This window comes from Poecilia mexicana, unplaced genomic scaffold (assembly GCF_051168715.1).
Source record: "Poecilia mexicana isolate PSO_F unplaced genomic scaffold, ASM5116871v1 scaffold_9, whole genome shotgun sequence".
Lineage (NCBI taxonomy): Eukaryota > Metazoa > Chordata > Actinopteri > Cyprinodontiformes > Poeciliidae > Poecilia > Poecilia mexicana.
The window spans coordinates 32476722-32503539 of NW_028263378.1; the positions used below are offsets into that span (position 1 = coordinate 32476722).

General features: G+C 37.4%; 2 protein-coding genes across 3 annotated transcripts in view; one reads left to right on the forward strand and one right to left on the reverse strand.

Moving 5' to 3' along the window:
* The window catches only part of LOC106911481 (E3 ubiquitin-protein ligase DTX3-like), a 22758-nt gene extending 13527 nt beyond the window's left edge, over positions 1-9231 (forward strand). For both annotated transcript variants that reach the window (XM_088009161.1, XM_088009162.1), the window contains exons 3-4: positions 2273-2490; positions 2828-9231. In XM_088009161.1, coding sequence (XP_087865287.1) covers positions 2273-2490; positions 2828-2897 — 288 coding nt within the window. In that variant the 3' untranslated portion in view covers positions 2898-9231. The remainder of the gene's footprint in view (positions 1-2272; positions 2491-2827) is intronic.
* Positions 5856-26818, reverse strand: part of golph3a (golgi phosphoprotein 3a) — a 24134-nt gene continuing 3171 nt past the window's right edge. Inside the window, exons 2-4 of the mRNA XM_088009163.1 lie at positions 20912-21043; positions 18526-18640; positions 5856-7834 (exon numbers count right to left, since the gene is read on the reverse strand). Of these exons, the coding sequence (XP_087865289.1) occupies positions 7410-7834; positions 18526-18640; positions 20912-21043 (672 nt within the window). The 3' untranslated portion in view covers positions 5856-7409. The remainder of the gene's footprint in view (positions 7835-18525; positions 18641-20911; positions 21044-26818) is intronic.

The window sequence follows — 26818 nt, forward strand, 5'->3', positions numbered from 1 at the left end:
ATTTAAAAAATATGTCAGTGACCAATATAGCCACCCTTCTTTTCATTAACAGTTGTAAGCCTTCCATTCAAGGAGTCTGTTTGTTTCTTGAGCTGTTGAAGATCAACTTTTCTTGCAGCAGTAATCACAGCCTCCCAGACACTGTTAAGAGATGTGAACTGTTTTCCTTCACCATAAATCTCCTGTTTAAGAAGGGCCCACAAGTTCTCAAGGAGGTTTAGGTCTGGTGAGGGAAGGGTCACTTCATTATTCTTTCATCATTTAATGCTTTTACTGGTAGTCACATAGTGGAGTATTTTGATGCTTGATGGAGCATCGTCCTGCTTAACAATCATGGTCCTCTTGAAAGATGCAAACTTTCCTGTACCACTGCTTGAAGAAAGTGTTTTCTAAACACAGGCAGCAGGGAAGGGAGTTGATTTTGACACCATTTTCAAACTGAAAACAAGCTTATCTTTAATAATACAGGTATAATAATATAGGTACTGGTATGGGCTCCACCTTGCTGGTGTCTGATGCGAAGTGGACTCTGTGCCCATTACTGATCCAAGAGTCACTCTCATCTCATCAGTCCATAAAACTTTTGAAAAATCTATCTTCAGATCTGTCTTGGCATTTCAACTTATATGTCTTGTTCAGTGGTGGTCCGGTTTCAGCCTTCCTTACTTTGGCCTTGTCTCTGAGCACTGAACATCTTGTATTTCTGGGAACTCCAGCTAGGTTGCAGTTCTGGAATATGACAGCACTGGAAGATAATGGTTTCATGGCAGCTTCATGTTTGATTCTTCTCAAATCTTTGGTAGTTAATTTATGTTTTTTTTCTCAACTTGTTTCTTAAAACCCTATTGACTATTTGCAGAAAAACTTTTGATGGTTCTGTGATCACTCCCCAATTTCTTAGCAGTTTTAAGAGTGCTGCTTCCCTCTAAAAGACTTTTTACAACTTTGGACTTTTAGGAGTCACTTAAATTTCTTTTATTGGCCAATTTTGCCAGAAGAAAAGAAGCTGCCTAATAATTATGCACACCTTGATGGTTGGTGTTGTCATTAAACAAATACACATCAGCTGATGTGTTCATATCCAATAAGCATTCAAGTTTATACAAATGAAGTTTGAAAATATGCATAAAAATTATGATATGGTCAAAACTAAAACTTACCTAATAATTGTGCACACAGTGTATTGTTTGAAGTTTGCGTATACTTTCTATAATTATCCAGTATAATTATGTATTAATTTACTGATTTATTCAATTATTTTCCAGAGTACAATAATTCTACTTAAACCTTTTTTAAGGTTTAACCCTATAACATAAAGAAGCTAGATTTTTAGGACCCAGATGCACCAAGTAACTACTTCATGAAGTTAAGCCATATTTAATTTATGGCTATTTATTGATGCCCTGATTAAACTAATTATGACGAAAATTATCTAAAGTAACATTCCCGACAATACTACTATTTCTTTTAAGGTTGACAAAATGTCATAAGTTATAATTTATTGTTGTTACGATAAATCAGATTATTTTTATATCACAATTCTGGTTTATTTAAAGTCATTCCCTAAATTTAAAACCGAACTTAAAACACACCTTTTTAGATCTGCCTTTTCCACATGACACAATTGGTTTGCTTGATTTTTTACATAGATTTTTTACATAGATTTATATATAGATTTCATATAGATACATTGTTGTGTATTTATTCTATCTATTTTTAATTGCTACATTTTTTATTGTTTCTGTTACTTTTCGCTCTTTGTACGGTGTCCTTGAGTGCCAGAAAGGCGCCTTTGAAATAAAATGTATTATTATTATTATTATTATTATTTATTATTTCTTTACAATAATCAAACCATATGATAAATGCCCATCCTTAGATAAAACTTGTATTGCAAAACTAAAAATACTACTAGAATACGGGAGTGTGAGATTACGGTTAAATATTCCAAGTAATATTGATTTAATTTCCCAAAGCACGCTCCCTGAGCATTATCTCTGTCATAAGGACTTAGATTTGGAAACAACAGTGAAAGTCCATCCAGTTGGCCAAATTATTGGCAAGAAGAGTTTGAATTCACCCGATCAATCCTTTGCTTGGATGCATCCTTAATAATTTCATATGAATGCCTGTGCATGTGCAGCTTTAATCCCAAGAAAACAATTTTCTTTATCTGTTACAAATAATTTTGCTCCGTAAGGACAGTTAGCTTTTATCTGGGCACAATCACATCACACCTTGAGATGACTTTTAAAATAAAAATTTTTTGCAGGAGGAGCATCCAAACCCTGGTCAACCATTCGAAGGTGCATCCCGAACCGCCTACCTTCCAGACTCCTCTGAAGGAAGGAAAGTCCTGGAGCTGCTCAGGAAAGCCTTTAATCAGAGGCTCATCTTCACTATTGGTCGATCCAGCACCAGTGGCAGGAACAATATGGTGACTTGGAATGATATTCACCACAAGACATCAATGCATGGAGGACCAACTTCGTAAGTACTGTTTATGGCCTTATATCACATATTTATTAATTTATTGATTACTTAATGAGCTTTTAATGACCTTGCACCATAAATCATCTGGTGTACAGGACTTAATAGCCTTAGATGTTTTAGGCACAGGCTTAGTGGCGTTCCTCAAAGTAAATTCCCTAAGCAAGTTGTGGTCAGTAGTGGTCAGGATATTTCATAAGCTACTATCATAAAAATATCATAAATAAAAATTGGAAACAAAGCTGACGTATCCAAGTGGTAATAGATGTGACCTAGCATCTGATTATTGGAGGTTGACACCAGCACCAAGCTGATGGATTTGTTTTCCTGTTTGCAGCTATGGATACCCAGATCCTGATTACCTCAACCGAGTCCAAGAAGAGCTGAAAGCCAAAGGCATCAAATAGGCATGAATTTAAGGTCTTGAAATTGATTAAAGCAAAGGTAACATTTTACCAGCATAGAAAGAGCCATGTACAGTAACTTCACTGCTTAACATATTAAACATGTGATGTAATTCCAGAATTGTCAGTATATTGACATTAGTCTTGAAAGTATTCTGTTATTTCAACTGCATTTTGTGCTTTTTTGGAGTCATTTCTGTTGATCAAGTTATTAATAGAAACTGTACATCTACACTGTCTTTCCTAATTAATTGAAATGTATTCAGTCTAATATTTCTTATGAAATTATCTTAAAGGACTGGTTCTCCATCCCAGTCCTCAGGAACCACTACCACGCATATTTCAGGTGTTTCCCTTCTGCCACATATCTGACTTGAATAAGTGGGTGATTAACAGGCTTCTGGCATGCAGAAGATGTCATCGAGTCATTTGAATCAGGTGTTCTGGAACAGAGACGTATCTAAAACATGCAGGGCAAATGGACCAGAAGACCAGGATTGAGAAACACTCTAATAAAGCATGGCAACTTCTTTTCTGGGTTCAAATCCTTGGCAAGCAAATCATAATACACACATTCCAATTAATCCTAGTTATCAAACAATTCAGTCAAGTTCAGGTTATTATTCAAATTAGCTTAAAAATTATCTAAGGAAACCCAGAAGATTGCATTAAGTCATTGACTTGCAGCATTTACTCCCCTTAAACAAGCACATAGCAACAGACGAAAGTCACTTGCATTGAGTCATGGACATTTTAGCAATCACTCATTCTCAGCTTGCTCATAGTAACAGCAGAAAGGAAAACTCTCCTTTAACAGGAAGAAACATCCAGCAGAACCAGAACTTAGGCTTAGTGGAAACGGCCATCTGCCACGACCGCCTAGAGGTTTAAAATCATGTTAAATATTAGCAAGTGATAAAAATAGACCCGAAACATCTCCTTGTTCATGCAAGTGAATACACATGCCTGGTTATTTAAAGATGGGTTTAATGATTCATTTTCAGATTTTGCAAATAAAGTCCATATTTCAACATCAGTGGAAAAATACATCCAATATTTCCTCAAAACAATGAGGAACACTGCTGGACCAAACATAATTCATCACCTAAATTTACCAGCCTCCTATTAGATTATTACTGCATGTGCAATTATCTTTCAGCTAGCAACAAGTTATTTAACTCCAGCTGATGCAAAGACTAGCTTCTCATTTGGGCACATCGAGGAAGCGGAGAGGCAGGTAAACTGATATGCCTAGTGCCTACTGTCATGCCCCAGGAGGCAGCGCTGTGATCTGGGGTTGCTGCAGTTAGTCAGGTCTGGCAACATTATGTGTCCAACGAATGACTACCCGAATATACCATCATCAATGAATTTTTTTTCCCCCTGATAACGCGACAAGAATCATCGGGTTCAAATTGTGATTAAATTTGAAAATGATGTCTCATAGAGCATGAGACATCATTCTTGCACATAGATCAGCCTCCACAGAATCTGGATCTTAACCATATTCAGGGTTTCCCCAGAAAACTTAAGGGGCGTATTTTGTATTTTGTATTTTTGTATTATGTTGACAGGACATGTAAAAATATTACTGGGTAATTATGTTACTGGAAGACATTGCTAATAATGCTTAAACCCACAACTATAGTCCAGTTTTTTAACTGCCTTTTTGGATGATGTATAAATTTTGTCTCAAAATATGTTTTGGATGATGCATATATTTGTGAGCAAATTGCAGCCCATATTTTTTGCGTTTTTGGGTCTGTAGGGGTGTACATGATGGAGCACAGATATATGAAGCCCTTCAGCTTTCAGCATGTGCTTCACTGTGGAAGCTTAAATCTCACCACTTGCTGGCTCCAAGATTTGTGGCAGGTCTTTTAAAATCCATCAAGGATTTTTCCTCCACTTCTTTCAAAAATATGGTGGCACCCATGGACAGTTTACTCTTTCTGCCACAAGATGGCATTACTACTGTACCTTTAATTGCAAGAAAAAAAAAACTGAATTGAGCCAAGGGATGCCCAAGTAATCTTAATAAAAGTTCTCATTTAATTTTATGCAATTTATATCTGATGATTGTTAATTTGAAAAAAACAAATCCAACAATTACATTAGTAGCAAAATTCTTAGAGCGGCAGTATATTATCACATAGAATACTTTTATTGCACAATCAAGTAATTATGTTACCTGCAATTGTTATAAAAATGCTGTATATATCAAATATGACTTAAAAGAAACTTGACTTCGTGACTTGAGATCGGGCCTCCGTCTCTAAGAAAATTCCACTCTTTCCAACACTCCATCAGCTTTGCACTGAGAAGTAGCTTGTATAATGAGCTCAGCAGATGCGTAGTTCCAACAGTTGTTCGGTAATTACTGCTAGCTAGTCTGAAGGAGCTGATGGGGGAGCTCTGTGAAGTGGAAGCTTGGAAATTGCTGCTCAGAGGAGGAGTTAGGTCCACTCAGGCATTTTACGCAGTTGAATAGTTGCCATAGGAGATTTAAGAATTTCTCTAACATGCATGAAACAATCAAAACAACACACCAGGAATGTTTTTGATCAGGGAATAACATAACATGATGTAAAACTCAAAAGTACATTTTACATAATAATGTCTCTTTAATTCTCCGGGTTTACCCAGAGTAAGCACATAATCTTACTTTCAATGACCATTGCAGACTAATTCAACACCTTGAAATAGAACTTAGCAAATAAGGTGTCATCTCAAACACCTGATGCAACTAATTGAGGGATTTATTAGACGCATGAATTATTTGAGATAGAACAACCTGCAGTGGAAACTAACGTTTCATTCATCCACTATTCTAAATATGATTTATACTTCTGTAAATATAGCATACTTATATCCATTAGTGCCACATGATCGAATTCATGTGGCACTAATTATCTTCTGTACATAAGATTTGTTTGATAGAAACTCCCAAGATCCAAGACAAACACATTAAAAATTTTATTAAGAAAACATCTTCCATTATCTTAAATTCTGCAACTCTGTGAATTTAACACAGAAAAGTGTTGATCAGCACAATGAGCTTGGTGATAAAAAAACTAGGACCAAGTGATGGTTTATGGTAAAAGGGATTAAACAAACTAAAGAAGCCTCTTTGTTTACAATTTCAAACAATAAAACCAATCTGAGTTACGTCAGAATTATCTGAACATCAAATACCCTGCATAATTAACCCCTGTTCCAGTTAGAACTGAGTATTTCACTAGCTTAGCTAACCCCTCAAGATCTTATAGATTTTGCCAAGACAAGTCTAAAACTAGACTAGGTTTACTGAATCTGTATGTTTAAGCTACAACTGTACAAAAAGAAAGCAGTTTCATGTTTGGGAGCTCGAGTACATTTTTTCAAGTGAAGCTTTGATTAATCATCAACTAGCTAGACCTATTACTGTCCTGATCAAGAATTAAGGTTCAGACTTATCAGTTGGACACATGCCAACACTTGAAAGATTAGTTGAACCAGATCAAGTTGTCAGTACAATAGATTCGTTGTACTGACAACGAATCTATTGGACATCATCACAAATTCATTTGTCTGCAGGATGACTGTATAACTTGTATGACAAAAACAGTTTACTTTCTACATCCAGAAAAGATTATACACATAATCATTCCTTAATGCATTTTTCATTTCTGCAGACTGCAGACTGTATTGTACCTAAAACAATAAAGAGACAAAATATTAACCATTCTTAAAGCAGTGACTGATTAAAGTTTTTTTTCTGGCATTACTATTTTGAGGTGGATTAAACAATCTCCTTCCTATCAGAAGGTCAGCTGTTGCTTTAGTCAGACCTGGGATTTGAGTCAATATGTACTCTTAGCACTGTTCCTCCTAACACTGAACAAGAAAAGCAGCACATATATTGACTAATATGCTCTCTCCTTCAGGCTACAGTTCTAGCAGCTGTCGCACTGGGTTGTTTGAGGCAACACCAACATTAAATAATTTCTTATTGCCAATACACTGAGATCAGGACAGAACACTTAGTTTGGATCTTGCCATATTGTCTGCTTTCTTGTTCCTGTTGTGAAACGAGTGGAAATACGGACGTTGCATACTTACAGCATAATATTGTTTGGTCCAACAGCATCATCAAATAACTTTCTACACTGCTCTTACATGGATATGTCCATTCATCTCAGACTTGGTCACTGTATTCTTACATTTGCCAAACTGTTCTATTAACATATTAAGAGACAAAAAAGTCAAGATATTGGTTTCATAAACAATTTCATTCAACTTTCTGAGATCAGACTTTTAGCAAAGTGATAAGTGAAATTGCAATTTCAGATTTGGAGCATATTATTGGTCCACAAGAACAGTTACCTGGAAGGAAAAAAAATGCCAGTAAGACAGAATCTCCTGCAGTTCAGTCAACCCCACCAGTAAAGTTCTCTTGTTGGGATTATTACTCCAATTTGTACCCAACAGTACACAGAGCATACCACCAGAGACTGTGTCCAATGCTCTTAAGTCTCATTTAGTGAAAGCAGCTACCACAGCCCACAACATCTCATTAGTGTTGGCCTTCATGCTCTCCGCCTCAGGCTCCAGTTCTAGCAGCTGTCGCACTCTTTTCATGGCCAAGTCGTACTGGTCATCTAGTAGTGGGGCAAATGCATTTTCTAAAACATCAGAAGAATGGGCTAAGAATATAAGTGCCACCAATCGCTTGTCCATTCGATGAGGGTCATTCACCCACTTGTCTAGAACAGCTTCCTGGACCTTCTTGATAAGACGCTGCTTGATGTTGTTGTTGGTCAGGGGATGTGTAGTCATATCAAAAAGCAAGAAGTTCTGTTTCTCTGTTGTGAGGACGCCTTTTTCCACCAAGTTTTTGGCCAGTCGTTCACGGACATTCCTCAGCTGATAATGCAGCTTCAGTGGGTTCCACGTCTCTCCTGCGGAGTAGATTTATGAAGAAAAAACACTTCAATGGAAAAAAAGAGAACCATTTCCAAAAACAACAGTCAAATGCTGGGCCAACTTTTAAACAGGCAGTTTAAAAAATATCCTACACATTTTTCATGTGAAACTTCCAGACTTATCCAGACTCAGTTTCCAGTCTATCACATTATTTATTCAATATAAAATTCAAAAGTTAACTATCAATTTATAGCATACATTTTTAGAATGGTCTGACCAAAATGATGGAATCAGCAAAATCCAGAACCTGAAGAAAGGAACATGGAAGGACAAGAAAGAAAGGATTGGACAGAAATGAAAAGGAAGAAGAGAAAGAAGGGCTCAGAAAGACAGTAATGCTTTTTATGTCCTCTCTTGTTCTTGTCTGTCCTTATCAGGAAAAGGACAAGAAAGGAAGAGAAGGAACACTGGATTCAGAACAGATGAAGTAAAAGAGAAAGAAAAAAAAGAAAGGAATTAAAAGAAAGAATGAATAAGGTCACCACAAAGAACAGAAGAAAGAAACATAAGGCACACTGAATTAAGGAGGACACAGAAAATTTGAGGAAGAAGGAAAGACAATGGTTGAAAAATAATTAATAGCACAAGAAAAGGAAGATAGGAAGACCATAAAGGAGTAACGAGACAGGACATAAGGTGAGGCAACGTTATTTGCATAGGCCATTTCAGCAACAAGTCAATTCAAAGTTTATGCATGATGTAGATAAGGAATAGATGTAGAAAAGATTAACTCATGCTCACAGTTTTCATCAATGGAAAGAAGACAAACTGAAATTATTTTCTTTGCCCAAGAAATGCATGTCTTGGATAAAGGAGACACTTAGATATGTTGGTTCTTTAGAAAATCCTCCATTAACCCTCACATGGTCTTAGCGCAACACTCAAGAGAAGCGCAGAAAATGTCACGGTCTGACAATGAGGAAGTGGAGGTGTTGTCCCATCTTTCCATCACTTAAGTAAAAGCACACGCCAGCCACAGTGGCTGGTAGAGAAAAGTTTTTACTAGACACTCAAACGTTTCACCAGCCACAGTTTTTTTCTTTTGATTAAAAACCCCATATATAAAATATATGATTTATTCTTAACTATGTAAACCGTTTTACTGACAATAAGTTTACCATACATATATGTAGGTGTAATTTACCGTATTTTTCGGATTATAAGCAGCTACTTTTTTCCCACGCTTTGAACTATGCGGCTTTTTTAAAAATTATTTTTTATTATTGAACATCTTTGCTTATAAGAACACAGAAAAACGAAGAAACAGAACACATTATAAAGCATGCCAGGGGTGTAGCTTTCAACAGTAAATACACTGGTATAAAAAACAAAAAAATAGAGAGCAGATATTACAGACATGACAAATTAAAAATATTCAGTGATATACAACATTCATATGTGTTTCCAGCTTTTTTGTTCATATTCTTGGAAGTAGTGGATAAATAGTTTGATTTCCTTAACCAAAACTGTAAAAAAAAAAAGGCAAAGATGATGAAAATCTACATTTGTGAATATGAAATTTGCCAAATATAATAATTAGATTGCCAGTCTTTTGTCTGCATTAGTGTTCTTACTATGAAAGCAAAAAAATAATATGCTCATACCTCAGGGAACATTTAGTATCACTATTACAATTTCTAAAGTTATTATACTCTTTCCAAAATTTTCTTGTGATACGACAATTCCAGAATAAATGACTAATTATTTCTGGATGCTCTCTTCAAAACTTACAGTTGGGGTCTATTGTTTTAATATATTTGATCCTGTATTGATTAATAGGATAAATTTGATGTAACAGTTTAAAAGAGATCTTTCATTTTGTTGTTTATGAAAAGTTTCTGATGATGAGTCCACACCTTTTTCCATCAGGGACAAAATTCTTCCAATAGAAAACAAATGAAGGTACAGAAATAATATCTTGTTGAAACAGGGCATGAATAGTTCTGTTATTCTTACAAGTAGAAGAAAAACACGCTTTACCAACGATGGAGTCAGTTACATTCAACAAGACCTTATATTCATCAACAACATTATTTCTAAAGAGTTCACATATTTCATTAGTTACTGCATCAAACACAATATCATATTCTTTAGAAGTTACAGCAGGGTTATACTTGAGTTTGAACTCATTGTAACTGAGTAAACACCCATTTTTGTTAAATAGCTGACCCACCAGAAGGATTTTATTGTTGAACCATTTAGAATAAAATAACGATTTATTTTTGTGAAGGATGTATTGGTTATTCCAGATGAAGAATTTATGGGGAGAAAAAGTATGTTTATTTATAAGTGTCCATGAAAGTGCTGGTAACACTTTATTTGAAAGGGTGTGCATAAGACTGACATGACACTGTCATGTCACGTCAGTCTCATGCACACCCCTCCAAATAAAGTGTTACCGAAGTGCTTGTTTGTGAAATGCAGAAAGTTTTACTGGTATTTTCTCTACATTATAATCACAAAGGAGGAGGAAATTAAGACCCCCTACACTGGAGAAAATGTAATTTGGGAAAGTATTCCAAATGGAGGATGGATTTTTTTAGATACGACTTTAACCAATTTATTTTGAATGCATTATTTAGAATTGTGAAATCTAGAAAATTCATAAGAATTTATTACCACTAATTTTCTTAAGTAATGTATACGATTTTTCCATAAGAAATTGAATAACATTTGGCCAATATATTTTATAGTTTGGTTGTCTAAATGCAAGGAGAGCGCAGAATACGTGAGCCGTGATATTTCCTCCGCTTTAGATAACAATACCTGTCCTCCAAGGCAGTGGTCCCCAACCCCTGGGTCACGGACCGGTACCGGTCCATGGACCAATTAGTACCGGGCCACATAAGAAATAATTAAATATTTCCGTTTTATGTATTATTTGAGTCTGGAGGATCTTTCATTTTGAAAATCCTTTAACCAGATTCTCTCGGTTACTTGCGCGCCAACACTGAGCCCACAAGCAGCAAAATGAGTAAGAAACAGATCAGATGTATTTGGAAAGTTTCTTTGCAAAGGGGAAAAGGCCCAGAGAAGAGACAGGAGAATGGATTTATCCCAGACCGGTAGGCGAGTCCCACATTACAAGCCCGCTCTGCGTAACATGCAGCGACCGGCTCGCAAATGAGGCAAAGAAGCCTTCAAACTGCTTCACCACGTAGAGACCAAGCACGCTGTGAATATAAGCAACACTTCGGGTGTTATTGTCTCTCATCACTCCCAGAAAGAACTGTCTCGTTGCAGAGAAACAAACTCAGGGCTCCCGTTAGTCAAGTTAAAATAAGTTAAAATTTTCACGAAAGTAAAATGTTCGTTTTTGTGGTGCATCTGTATCTTATTTTTAAGGGATATGTAAATGTTACCAAAGCGACCAGAGTCAGAGAGCGTTTGGACCGTGGTAGAGAGGAGATGAGTAGAGCTTGTGAGTCTTAAGTCTGGTTTAGACGGCAAGATTTAAAAATTGTCGGCCAATTCTCCAAACCTTTGTGACCACAGAGCTGATAAAAGTACAACAGGTTCGATCGGTTCGTCTTCAGCCACACGGCAGGAACCGATTCCACTCACGAACATTCAGATTCCAGAAGATAATCCAGTAAAAACCCCAACATAGCATACGGGAATTTAGAATGACAAAACACGGATGACGATGTAGAAGCAATAGTGATAGTTTGTGGACTCATTTCAAGAGATAAAAGACGTAACAAAAAGAAAAGGCGGTGGATAAAAGACAACGGGAGCAGCCGCTCTATTTGCTGAAGTATGATTTGGAGGTGACTATGTTTTTTCATAGTCAACATTTTTAACTGAATAAACATAGTAATATATAATAATGACCTTTACATATAATAATAAACATTTCCACATATCATGTCCGATATTCACTGGACTCTCAGTTGCGTGATATGTCAGCTCTTTGGGATTCCCATCTGTTCTTACGTCACCGTGCTTTCTGATTGGCTACCTGTCACATTCAACAGGTTGTATTCTCGTTCCCAGTCAGGGAAAACCCCACAGGCTGCGATAAAAGGGCCAAGACAACCCAAATTGGGCATATTGAGGAACACCAACATGCAGAAGCCTTATCTGACGTGTTTATTATTATTAACGCTTTGGTGCAAAAAACTGATTGAAAAATCGATTTATTTACTGCATGTTTATGTCTGTTAAGGCTCAGATGGAACGGCACAGAAAGCAGCCCTTTAAACCATTCAGACACGAACACAATGGAGACACAATCAGATGACTTATTACCCTGCGATAATAACTCAATAGTCCATGGAAAAACCTTATAAGCTTGTATTAAAGCAGAAAGTACGGCTTCCACCGTAAAAAAGGCTTATAGTATCAATTATGCCGCATGAACTGATCAGTAGATTATTGCGAGGGAACGCAAAACCTTTTGCGAGGGAACGCAAAAGTTTTGCGAGGGAACGCAAAAGTACTGCGAGGGGACGCAAAAGAAAAAAATTCCCCATGTCCCCTGGGGGGCTCCGTACAGAAAAGTATATTTATCCAAAATATACAATAAAAATGCAGCTGTTTCTAATTAGAAAATGTTTGAAATAATGTGCCAATGTTATTAGATTATTAAAAGATTAACTAAATAAATGTTTATCTTTGGAAGAGGATTAGGACCACGGAAAAAAAGTCAGAATTCTGACTTTAATCTCAAAATTCTGTTGTTTTTTTCTCAGAATTCTGATTTTAATTTAAAATAATGCTGGTGTTAGCTAAATGTTATGGGGTCCTATAATTCCCTTCCATGGTTTACCACCTCATAATACTTTTTCACACTTTTATCAGTGACTTATGACTGTCCAACAATTTGATTCTGCTTATAAATTATTAGCCTCAACTGACTAAACAAATTTTGAATGAAAAGTTTTGAGTTGATTCTTTCTATTATTTATTTGCATTTCATTTCAAACAAAAAAACAAACTGCCTCAAAATACACAGACCAGAGTCGCTATCCGATTTTGGTTTGACAAACGAAAAACAAAAACATGAGTATTTTTGTTTTTTCATTTCAAACGAAAAAACGAACTGCCTGAAAATACACAGATTACAGAGCACACTTTGTGTGCTCTGTAGTCCGGAAAATACGGCAACATAACCAAGAATGGTTACCTTAACATATTTGTTTAAGTTCACTTGAAGTAATTACTAACAGCAAATTTTAACTACACAACCCAGGGCCATGCAGAGACCACTAAAGGTGCAGGTGCTCAAAAAAAAAAGGGGGGGCACATCTAACCGCATTCTAGGACAGAATATTAAAGCCACACAGCTTTCAGAGTTTAATAAACAATGATAAATTACAAAATTGTGAGATATACAATCAAAGTTAAGGAAAATCTCTATATAGAGGATACAACTATGCATATGTAAGATATTTTATTAGTAATTTCTTTCTGCAGGTCTATTTTGTTATAGGAAAATATTGCAATATTCAAACCCGCAATATAGCAAGATATGTAAATCAGACCTAGACCACCAGACATATTTTGTCTTTACAGAATTACACTATTAAAAATATAAACAAGGGCACAATGCAGCCTTTTAGTGTACTGTAATCTATAAAAAAAAGAGCTGCCTGTTTGCTACATTTGCAGTGGAGATGAAGATGGTCCATTCAGGAAAGCAGAGCTGCATCAAACTTTAATGTGGAACTGCAGAAAAAAGAAAAAAAACAAAAGCAAAAACGTTGTTAATGCATGTCACCATGAGAAAAGCCTACTGAGTTTTGCTTAAAAAACGTTTTTTTAAATTAAAATCACACATTTGTGTCTCAAGAAGTGAAAAAATTATTTGCAAAACAAACTTATTTGTGCATGTCAGAAATCTTTTCCTGCTATTCTAAGTTTTTGTTTGTGACTCAAATTTTACTTGTGATTCTCACAACGTTGTGAGCAGGGCCTAAAATTGCAAAATAAAGATTTCTGATGTGTGCAAATAAAAGTTTGTTTGGCAAATAACTTTTTAAGTTCACAAGACAAAAATGAGTTGTTTAAAAAAAAGTGTTTTAAACACAATGTTTTGTTCTTAAAAACAAAATCATTACAATTCCAAACGTTTTGATTACAATTTTGTTTTACTTAACTGAGGTTAGCTTTCTTGTTTTTCCATTGAATAATTGGGGGAAAAAAATTAAAAATTAACTTTATACTCTGCGAACCAGACCATAAACTTACTTAAAGTCTGGATTGAGTTATTTCCCCTTCATTAATGACTTTTATTACATACATTATATCTATCATGGTAATTCAGGGTGAGTTATTTTTAATTCTAAAAGAATATCCTTGTTGGACTCTTATTTAAGTGCTATTCTCCTTCAAGATACATTTACCTAACGGTAGAATAAATGCAATGTACATTATGTAGCAAAGGAAATTAGAAGACATGTATCCATTATGGAGATGATCGGTTTGGACGGGCGATGTGCCCCTATTGCATAAGTGATACTGAAGAATGACTGCTATCATTAACAATACATGGAAGAAGCTTTCCAGTTATCTAGCTTTGCTAGCAAAGTCGTTAACTAGCAGCTAGCTAATAGCACAACAACAACAGCCTAATGTCTGTATGATAAAAATACCGAATCGATAGATAAGAACAGTTTTTCCTCACCTGGCTGTCTCCTCCAGCTCAGTAGTTCTTCAGAGAAAGGCAGACACAGAGGCCTGTCAATGTCTGCTGTATTTCATTACCTCTCTGCTTAAACCGTTACTCCGTGCTGAAGCAGAAACGATACTTTAACGTTTTCCGTCATCTGACAAGTAGCAAGTCTACTCCACTTTATAAATCAAAAACGTTTTTTTTGTTTTTTTTAAATTCACCAAAAACTGTTCTGTAATCTGGAACGTTCTCTATGTTGAGCTCCAGTTAGCTGCCTTATCTCACTGTGCGAGAGGCAATTGCGTCATGCGTCATGGGCAAAAGGTCAAAGGTAGCAAGATGACCGTAGGGCTGCTTATGTTGTACAAAAAAAAAAAAAAATTTATATATATAAAAAAAAATTCCCTTCTCACCCTTCGCGGGTGGTCTCTTTCATCCTCTGAGCTCGGGTCCTCTACCAGAGGCCTGGGAGCTTGAGGGTTCTGCGCAGTATCTTGGCTGTGCCTAGAACTGCACATTTCTGGACTGAGATGTCTGATGTTGTTCCTGGGATCTGTTTTAGCCACTGCTCCAGTTTGGGGGTGACTGCCCCGAGGGCCCCGATGACCACAGGCACCACTGTGGTCTTCACCTTCCAGGCCTTCTCCAGTTCCTCTCTGAGGCCCTGGTATTTCTCCAGTTTCTCATGCTCCTTTTTCCTGATGTTGTGGTCACTTGGTATTGCTACATCCACCAAAACGGCTTTCCTCTGTTCTTAATCCACCACTACAATGTCCGGTTGGTTCGCCATTACCATCTTGTCTGTCTGGATCTGGAAGTCCCACAGGATCTTAGCTCGGTCATTCTCCACCACCTTTGGGGGTGTTCCCCACTTTGACCTCGGGGCTTCCAGTCCATATTCGGCACAGATGTTCCTGTACACTATGCCCGCCACTTGGTTATGTCGTTCCATGTACGCTTTCCCTGCCAGCATCTTGCACCCTGCTGTTATGTGCTGGACTGTCTCATAGGCCTCCTTGCACAACCTACACCTTGGGTCTTGTCTGGTGTGGTAGATCTGAGCCTCTATTGCTCTGGTGTTTAGGGCATGTTCCTGGGCGGCCAGGATGAGGGCCTCTGTGCTGTCCTTGAGTCCAGCTTTCTCCAGCCATTGGTAGGATTTCCTGATATCAGCCACTTCAGTTATTTGTCGGTGGTACATCCCATGTAGGGGCTTGTCCTCCCATGATGGTTCCTCCAGCACCTCGTCCTCTGTTCCCCATTGTCTGAGACATTCGCTGAGCACATAGTCCATTGAGGCTTTGTCCTTGATGTATTTATGGATCTTGGATGTTTCATCCTGGACAGTGGCTCTCACACTCACTAGTCCTCTGCCTCCTTCCTTACGGCTTGTGTACAGTCTCAGGGTGCTGGATTTGGGGTGGAACCCTCCATGCATGGTTAGTAGCTTCCGAGTCTTAACGTCCGTGGCCTTTATCTCTTCCATATATATATATATATATATATATATATATATATATATATATATATATATATTTAGTACATGTTATTATGTGTCAGAAGAGGGCTTAGAAAATAATAATAATAATAAAAAAAAATTGACCAAAAGGGCACTTGGGGGCAAGGAGCAAAAGGGGCAGGTGCTCAAGCACCCCCAGCACCCCCCTCTGCACGTGCCTGACACAACCCAAACATTCTTGCAGTCATTTCCTATGTTGAATATTTCCACATTTTGGCTACAACTCCCCAAATAGTATTTATTGGAGATGTGACTAGTCATTTTTTAGACATTTTAAATGGTATCAGTAGCTGTTTTCTAACTGCTCTATTTGTTTTCCCTTACTAAGTTTTCTACTGAAATTCACAATTATTCTTATTATTTTTAAAATCATCTCAGAACGTGTTCATTATTAATTCCACATGCCATCATTATTCCTGTGTTTGCTAAAAAACAGACATTCTTTAACATTTACAATAAATATAATTAGAAATGGCTATGAGCTACGAAAATTTAGCTGATAACCTCACATTGGCTGATGAGCAAGTGGCAACATCAAGGCACCATAACTGGGTGGGGATTCAGTCACCAAATGAAGTCTTCGGGTTAGAGGAAGGTTTTCCCGTAGTATGGATCAAGTTGACAAATGAGGCAAAGATTGAAGCCACTAATTTTGGAATAACCACTTTGGTATGTATATACCTTGTATTCGTTTTAATGAATTGGTATCAAGTTAGATTTATGTGAATTTTCTTAAATCACTAGCTGTAAAAAGTATTATGGTATTTTTGTTGCTATGACACGGTACTCTGAAATGTTATGCTGGGTTTCATGTCAAAGCTAGCTAGCATATTATTATGGCACAGACAGGTGGTGGGTTGTCTTTGAATTGAAAATGGTCCTTATTTGTGTAGTTAATGCAATTAAGGGCTAATTAACCCCATTACATGTTGGTGCATTTTTTTCGTTCCAAGTTAAAGGTTGCTGTCTCTTTAAGAAATGTTAAAAGTAACGGTTGGAACAGTTAACAGCTGTTAGTAGCGCTGGAGCAATAATTTTATTCTCATCTTGGTTTGGTTGACGACTACTGGACTGTAAATGCATGTTTCCATTTAACTGCAAAACAGATAAATGTTATTTCTCATCAGCTCTTTTGTGATTTTTGTAGCCATGTATTTTTTTGTACTTGTTCACAGAATGTTACAAAAAATATATGATACAGAGAGTAAGGATTTTAAAACCTGTGGTGTTGAATAACTTTAGAAAATGGGTATATTTTGTTAGCTTGACTTTGAAGAAAATAACATGTTGACTGGTGAACTAATTGATTATTTGATTTTTACTTGTGCATATGATTTACATATTGTGACTGTCGTAAAACTTATTGTTGTAACACTTAATTTTAATAAAAGTATGTATTTTTATATTCTCATATGAAAATGTAAATTTTTATTTGACCCAATCTATGAAAACACATTTTGCATGTGTGTCAAAAGGACACATTTTAACATATGTTTTGTGTTGGTTTCAATGACACAATAGTTGTGTTAAAACGACATACACATTAGTGTCAAAAACAACACAACACGTGTCGTCCTTGAGCTGATGCGGCACGTGTTAAAATTTAACACATCATGTGTTGTTTTTATCACACCCGTCATCCTGCCTACATTTCCACTTCTTCTTACCGAGCAGCAGCAGTTAATCTGAACTCTTTCTCAATCTGTCCCTGGTCACGTTTCTCTCATCATCATCCTCCTCCGACGATAATGAATCCCTTGAACCGCTAACTCCCCCTTTTTCTCCACTCCACAATCTGCTCCAGCTGTCAAAGTTTGTGTGGTAAATATATCGGATAGTTTGACACATTTTTCTGAATGGGCTCAGGTGCTTTTTAGCCTTTGTTTTTAGCCTAGGGTCGTAGTTTTTCTGACCCGCCTCGTCTCGTATCCGCTCACTTTTCTCGGACTCTGGTTAGCTTAAATGGAGCCATTTATAACCTCGAGGAGGGAGGGGGGTGCAATTAGGACTGAAGGATTTCATTGGATAAGCCCAATGTCCATCAATAAAATCAACTGATGGGCTGTCACAGTCAATAAAAATTATATTTCATGTACTTTTTTTGTTAAATTATGACAGCCTAGGGCCACCCCTTATACAGTATGTGCAATAGTCTATACTCAAGATGGTCAGTCCTCTCCTGGACAGAAGTTCAAACTGAATCTGTTCAAATTGTCAACCAGCCACAGTGGCAGGTGCGTTGCTCCAATTTATAAGTCACTTCATACTTTTACCCGCATTTGGCCAGTGATGGGTGCTAATTTCCACTCCTGGTTAGAAACCATGGCATTTTAATCCTCTGAGAAATACAGCCAAACTAAGCAGTATTGTCTCATGTCTGGAATTACAAATAATTACTCATTCATGTTTTATCATAATTACATTATTGCAATGTTATCAAAATCTCCCTACAACAGTTGCATGTTGTAGCAAAAATATATTGGTGAAGACATTTTCACAGTAAAAGTTTCAGAGAAAATATGTGAACCCACCACTCAGCAGTTCAATCCAGCTTTGCACAGTCTCTGGGGGCTGGGTTTCCTTGATGTGTTTTAAAGCCTCATCCAGAAGCACATCTCCTGTTGGAGCATCTGACTTACAAAGCACCTGGGAATTTTAGTTAGAAGACAAACACCCAGTCAAAAAAAAAGAATTGTAAGTTGCAAAGGGTGCAGAATTATTCATGTCTTCTACTAGAGCTGTGGAAAAACATTTGTCAGGGTATATTGGGAATGAAGAACACAAATAGGGAGTTCATTCCTAAGTTCATCTATAGTTTTATATTAAATGAACGGTTTCAAGAAGCAATGCAGGCTTGAGTACGTTTGCTCATCTCCAAACATCTACAGTTGAAACTAGGCCTGATAAAACATTTTGCTGGGCAAATAATTGTCCCAGAAATTATTGCGATAAACTACAATATTGTCATTTTGAGATCATTGCTAACTAATATCATAAAATGGCATAACAATGCAAATACACCCTCTCAAACATCAATAAACTAATTTCTAAAGAACACTTAACACTGGAACTGGAACTTTTAAATGTTCAAAATACATAAACAATAAATAAATGAATTGTGTTATGAAGATTTTGTAAATAAACTTGCCCTTCAACATTTATTTATCATTGGGTTGTTACAGGCTCTACTGCCAGTAAGGACTTTTGTGGGGGAAAAAAGGCATAAACTTAATCCTGTGCAGTCCAGTACACAAATGTTTGCAGATTTTTCAAAATGGTGGGTTTCCAATTAGATCAAAAGAGAATCATCTTTTTTGTGATTTGCAAGCTGTCTTAGTGCACACCATTTTGCACTGGCCTTTTGTATTTTGTTGATTAAATACCTCAGTGATAGTGGACCGAAACAGTCCTTTGGTTGAAGTTTTTTTTTTTCTTTTCCCCTAAGCAAGGAAACCTGCATCGGATGATAACATTGTAGCTGCATGTAATCAACTACATTGATTACATTGTAGTAACAACAAATATTATAAGACCCGCTATGACTTATAATATAGGGTAACACTTTATTTGAAGGGGGGTGAATAAGACTATCATGACTCTGTCATTAACATGAATAAGCCTTCATGAATATTTATGACTGTTGTCATAAAGCGTCATTCGGTAAATTATGACACTTTTAATACAAAGTTGACATTATTCAAAATGTCTTTGTTATGACAACTTGACATTAACCAAGAAATCATTACTGATATAAATTTGTTATAAAAGTATTACTGATTGCACTTTAAAAATGAGGTAACTTTATGTTATTAAAGGTAAAGTTTAAACAGTAATGATTTCTTGGTTAATGTCAAGTTGTCATAACGAAGACATTTTGAATAATGTCAACTATGTATTAAAAGTGTCATAATTTACCGAATAACGCTTTATGACAACAGTCATAAATATTCATGAAGGCTTATTCATGTTCATTACAGGTGTTATGTCATGTTTATGACAGTGTCATGACAGTCTTATTCACCCCCCTTCAAATAAAGTGTTACCTAATATAGCAGGCCCACAGGTTCAGGTTTGAATGCAAATCCAAAGCGCTGCCAGCTGTCACATTCGGCCTAAAAGCAGCGGTTCTCCAGGGCGTTCATGCTAAGCTCTGTGGTAGGAAACCACAAACATAGCACGTAACAGATGCAGGTAAACATGGTGACGGGAGACAGCGCTGCTCCCTCTCCATTTACTTCTATGTAGCTTGTGTGGTGAAGCGACAGCCGCTTATCCTCATCCAACCGAGCGAACAGCGTAATTCGTGCATGTGAAATTTCTACCTCATACATGCAGACGTGCACACACGGGCTAGCGACTCTACACAAGAAAGTTGAAAATTGTTCAACTGAGGTTCACCCCGAGTGACGGAAAACCAAGGTTTTGTGTGATTAGCCATTACCAAGGAAGGGAAGAGTAACTAGAGGCACCAGAGTGAAGCTTTTTGTCACCCAGTCTCTTTGGTAGAAAGAGAGCGAGACGAAAACAAGCAAGCAATATTATCACCCTCATTTTATTGTCAAGCTCATTTTAATTTATCGTGCTACTGTTTATTGCGACAGGCCTAGTTGAAACTATATATTTATTTACACTGAATAAAAAGATATACACACATTTTTCTCATTGTCTGGGGTTAAATGAGACTAATTCTCCCTTGTTGTTATTTCTATTTCCTAAAGTAAATGGCCTAAAACAAAACAAGTTTGATCAGATTTAACTTCAGACAGGGAGAAAAAAATGTGTATGTTTAGTGTTTGTAAATATCTGGTTTCAAATGTAAACGATGGTTAAAACTATATGAATCAGTTTAGCAGCAATACTAAAAATCAGAAGTTCCATTCCCATTTCTTCCACCCAATGCAGACCATGAAGTTGTACCTTTCTGGACAGCAGACCTCTCCTCCTCACACCACATGGCTCCAGCTGAAGGCGTCCTCGTAGGGCCAATTCAATCAGCATGCAGCCCCGCAAGCCCGATGATATGCAGTCATTCCAGAAGGACGTGTAGCCCTGCGCCATGGTAAATCACAGTATTTTATGTTACTTTTGTAGGAGTTGTATTGCTAATTGCCTCTCATTTACACCTGTTGTGTGTTCCATTTGCACACCAGCAGGTGAAATGTATTCACAATAAGTGTTACTTATTGTAACACTTCACTGGTGACATTCCACAAAAGTATGACTGATTTTGAGCTACAATATTTTGTTTAGGTGTTCACTTTATTTTGAGTAGTGTAATAGTGAAAGCAATTTCTCTACATGGAAAATATGAATTAGCAGAGTATCCTTGAATAGATGCTATTATATCCCCATGTTATTAATTACTGCTCTTTTTTAACAAACAGCTTGTGAATGCTCCACAACTCTAATCAGCTTATCTATCGTCCATACCAGTAGCGTTGGAAGTCCAGTGTTTAACACATTTTTAAGAGGAAGACCTATTAAGAGACCAACAGTGATAAAAAACTTGAGTGAGAAATAAAGTGTATGATTAACCCTTGTGCGTGTGAGGACCGAGGCAAACGTACGAGGACTAAGTAAAATGATACAAGTGATACAGGTGTAGGGTCAGTTGGACCCCATTTGTAAACACAAGGGTTAAGGGACAATAATCAGCTGTGAGCAGAGCTACAAGTGAGCATTGACCTACTCTGTGACGGGTGATTTAAAAAGATGAGAAACAATCAGCTTCTGTTATTCTGACACTCATCTGACATTTAATTCTTGTTGAGACATGCGTTTTCATTTGACATTTGTGTTTTTGTTTGATAGTTAAATCAAAAACTAAACTCCAGAGTTTTCAAACATGGCACTCATAATGTTCTGATTGGCTGATCTTCCCCATGAGCCCGCCTCTCGCTCCAGAAGCATGCACTTATTTGGTCTGCTCCAGTATCAATGATGTTTACATTCACCTTGATGTTGTTGAAGGTGAGTAATTCAGTTAAGTGCACAGTGAGCCATTTACCTTATTTGCTGTTTGAAGATGTGTACACTGACATAAAGGTTTGGCTCAGTCCAGGGTTTTTTTTGTCACTACAGTTGCATGATGAACCTTAATGTCTCCAAATCATGGTGTAGTAATAGCTGGGAGTCAATGTTCCCCCTAACCTATACGCTTGACAATAGCGCACTGCTCGCACATTCTCAGCACACAAGAAAATCTATGCAGCGCATAAAATAAAGTCCAACGTAAACTGGACATTGAGCTCAGACATCAGTTTTCACTATGGACCAATACGTTTTTTTCTGTACTATTTTGCGATCTAACTCAGTGAGTCACAGGTGTCCAGCAAATGATACAATACAGTTCAATTTAGCTACGCAGCCAATCATCGCATGCTATTGTGTGTACGTGCCTTGGTCACATGCGCTGTGGCACCGTGCAGATTAGGTAGGTAAGAATAGTGCGGCACAGTTAAGAGACGCGAAAGCTAACATCTTATCATGTCTAACCAAACGGGCAGTGGGACATCCATTCATCAAGCTAAAGTAAAAAAGAAATGCGCTTCTTTTAAGATGGAATGGCTGTCAGAGTTTGTGCAAATAGAAGAACAGTACAGTGTACAGTGGAGTGACCATGTCAAGGAGGCAATGGGGACCTCGTCAGGTGATGGCAGAAATACTGGTGAGATTACTCTTTTTATTATTTTTTATTCTTGTAATGTGCCACTTTGACACTATGTATATTACAAGAAATTCCCTGTACTGTAAACAACCATCCTCCACAACGAAGGGAGAAGAGCCGATTTGAACGAGACTACTTTAATGTTAATTAAATATTTGGTTGCAATATTTGGATGCGTGTGGAGTTTTAGAAACCTTCTGCTGCGATTTCTAAAACTACAAGCAGCCTACAATTCTATAACAGTGCAGAAAATCAAAGTCATCGTTCACGGAGTCAAGTGATGCAGGCGTGTCTATGAGCTCCGGGTAGGCCTCAGTGGCGATGACTCAATACCAATAATTGCTTTGCTCCAGATGTAGAGTCTATTCTTAAAATAAAGTGGACAAATACTTTCTACTCGAACCTGACCAATTGTAGCCGAAGTCTAACTTTTTTTGGAAGTTCTTCAGCTCAAGGCAGAGTCCTCGCATGTGGGGAAGATGGCGGCTGATCAAGATAAAACAACATTGAAATCCCTGATGAGGCTATTTGTGAATTGAAAGAAGAGCTTAAAGGGAATATAAACCAGATTATATACAACAGTTACTAACAAAGATAGAATCATCATTGTCAATGCTGGCCGAACAGATACAGGAAATGGAGACCAGGGTCGGAGCTAATGAAGATAACCTCTCCGATGCACAGGCACGCATAGGTAAAATGGAGAAGGAGATCACTTTTCTGAAGAGACAACAGACGAGCTGGAAAACCGGAGTAGAAGATCAAATGTTAATTCCGGTCACCATCAAGAGAGGATACTGCCTGGGGAGAGCATCAGACCTATCCTCGTGAAGTTTCTGAACTTCAGGGACAAAAAAAAGTGCTCCATTTGACCAGGGACAAGAGGACGATTCATTTAGATAATAATCGAGTCTCCTTTCACCCAGACTACAGCATCGAGGTGCAGCGCAGGAGGATCACTTTCAATGGGGTGAAGTAAAAACTGCGAGAGAAAATATTGAATACACCAGCTATCCTGTTAAACTGAGGTTTCAACACAAAGGAGGAATTTAACTTTTTTCAGCCCCGTCTTCCTGTCCACTGTTGGGGATGAAGGATAGAACATTTCCTATATGCAAGATTACCATGTGCCGTGACTGTTAACTAGTGGTGTGCCGATCGATCGGCCACCAATTGTAATCGGCAGATTTCCATGAAAAAGTGTATGGTCGGTGATCGCCGATCACTGTTTCTTGTTGCCAATCACAAACACCGATCACCAGTATTTCATACTTCGCAGCGTATCTCCCCCTTTCCTTCACACTGCACAGGCGCAGTGCAACAAATCCTAAGCAATGTCGTGTGGAACTTCAACGCTCTGAGAGTAAATGGGGAAGTTAGCGTCTTGCAACGGGAAAAATACCTCAGGGGTGAAGCACATCAAAATGCATCAACACAACAAATTTAATAAGACATTTATAAAACAAGCACTTGATGGAGATATATCGAGGCTCACTGCAAGTAAAAAAGACATCCGGAGCGGCCAGACAGCAGGTAAAGCAGTGCACGATTGCCAGAAAGTTAAGCAAATAACCCGAAAATAATTTCATTCATTGAGCTAGCTGTGTAAGGCGCTGGGTTCTGCTCTCACCGCTATGCACTACTGAGATGTAATATTTCATAGACGTAGCATTGTTCGCGTTCCACTGGACAGCGAACTTTCACATCGAACATGTGCTTAAAGCTGCAGCATGTAACTTGTGGTGGAAAATTACTACAAGTTAATATCTGCTGATCATGTTATATGAAATGCTTGTGAACTCCCACCAAAAGAACTAATTGGGTTACATGTACAAGGTTGGAAGTTGTTTCTACAGCTGCATGAGAACCAGACTGTCTCCCATTTGTTTTGAATTCCTTATCCGTGGTATAAAACTCATGTGTTGTCTCTGCCTGGCAGAGCTTTCCATCCAGAATTACTTCATGATTGATTGTCCTACGAGCTCTCTGAGTTGTGCTCAATTCATAAATAAATCTGATAGAGTGATTTTACCTGTACGGTGCTTGGTAATAATTTTTTCCACAACAAACTTGAAAAAAAAAAAAAAAAAGTTTTAACTTTCACTGTCCGAACATGAGATCTGTGAAAAACAGTAGCTTAGTTTTGATTGTGTAATAAATACAAACAGGGTAGTACTTGTGTCCTTATAGGCCCCAATTTGGACAACCCCACAATTTTTTTATGATTTAATTGTAAAATTGGCAACAATTGATGTATTTTAAGTGGCGATTACAACCTACTTTTTAAGTCCAACCAGCAAAGACTATTCATTCTATTCCAATGTTCATAGCACTTACTCAAGAACTGGCAGGTTTTTGACTTCACAGACACTATTGTCACAAATTAAAACTTGCTTTTATTTAGTAGCCAGACTATAATCCCTTACCAATGGAACTGAAATTCTGCCAACCTGTTTCTTCCTCTCCTAGGTGGATATTCATAGAATATTCACTTCGAGAGCCGCAGTTTACTTTTATGAATACCAAAATCAATGCATATCTGGAAGTAAATTTAAATACCTCCTCACATTCAAATATATGAGAAGCAATCAAGGCTTATATGAGGGGACACATTATTTCATGTCTCACATATAAAACAAAAAATGGAGCAGCTTTCTCAATTAGAAAAAGATATAAGCACTTTGGAGATTGACCATTCAAGAACAAAACAACCTGTGTACAACTAAAGCTGGAGCAACAATGGCTAGAACTAGAGATGTGCCGAACAGGTTTTTTCCTGTCGATACCGATACCGATCACCCATGATGGCCGATACACCGATACCGATCACCGATACCGATCACATAATTATTATTTTTTTATTTTTTTATCATAAACACTACCGGTTACATTATGTGGAAAAAGGAACCATGAATTCACCTTAATTTAGACAAAAACTTGTTTTTAATAACTTTTTCCAAGAAGAAAACTAAACAAAACAGGCATTGAGCAAATTGTACTGCTATTGGTAGTGCTATCTTTAACAGACTGAAAACATATGAAGGCATAAAACCTCTCAACATTGCCAAAAAGTTCAAGTATAAAACTTAACATTCAAAGGCAAATACAGGATCCATTACAATAAACAATCCAGAGTTACTGAATGAAAACTTCCTGTTAGCATGGCGGCTAGCTGATTACTGCTAGTTCTGATTGGCTGTTTCTGACTGAGCGGAGTAATTATGCAGGACAGGGAGGAGATCGATTATTTTTTCTGAGATTATCTGTCTCATGTTAGGACAACTAAAGTTTTAATACGTATGTAAAATTTATTTTTTAAAGTTAGATGCTGCAGCTTTAAGCAGGTTCGGTGTGAGAGTCACTACCAGGTGGAGCAGAAGCGAAGCTCCGTCTGTCAGATATTACTACCTGTAGCGTAGCAGCGGTTCAACAGCGAGAGCAGAACCAGCGTCTTACATCGCAGCTCGAAGACTTAAATAATTTTGCGGGTTATTTGTTTAGTTTTCTGACCGTCATGCTAATCCGGGTGAGTGTTTGTAGCTGTGCGCTGCTTTACCTATCTGATCCTCCGTATGTCTTTTTTACTGCAGTGAGCCTCGATGTAGCCAAACTCCGTCAAGTATGGCATTGTTTTTATGCCATATTAGATTAGTTGTGTTGATGCATTTTGACCTGCTTCAATTTTCCGCAGTAACACGGAGCAAACTTCCCCATTCACTCATTGCGTTATAGTTGCACATCGCTTAAGATTTGTTGTTGCGCGTTTGCGCAGAGTGAAGGAAAGAGGAGACCAGCTGCACAGGCAGGCTGCGAAATGAGAAGCAGGTGATCGGTATCGGTAAAGGAGACAATGATCGCCGATCACCGATCATGCACTTTTTCACGAAAATCGGCCCGATTATGATCGGTGACCGATCGATCGGCACACCTCTAGCTAGAACAAAATATTGCTATGAATTTGGCAACAAAACAAGCAAACTTCTGGAGCGGCAGATAAAAAGTTATTTAGAATATTAAAACAAATGATAGTAGACATCTAAAAAAGACAAATTTGCAATTCAAGGAATATTGTTATATAAATCTGAACTTGACAATGAAGAAATAAAACAATTTTTGTAACAGTTACATTTAACCAAGATTAACACAGCCGATAAAGA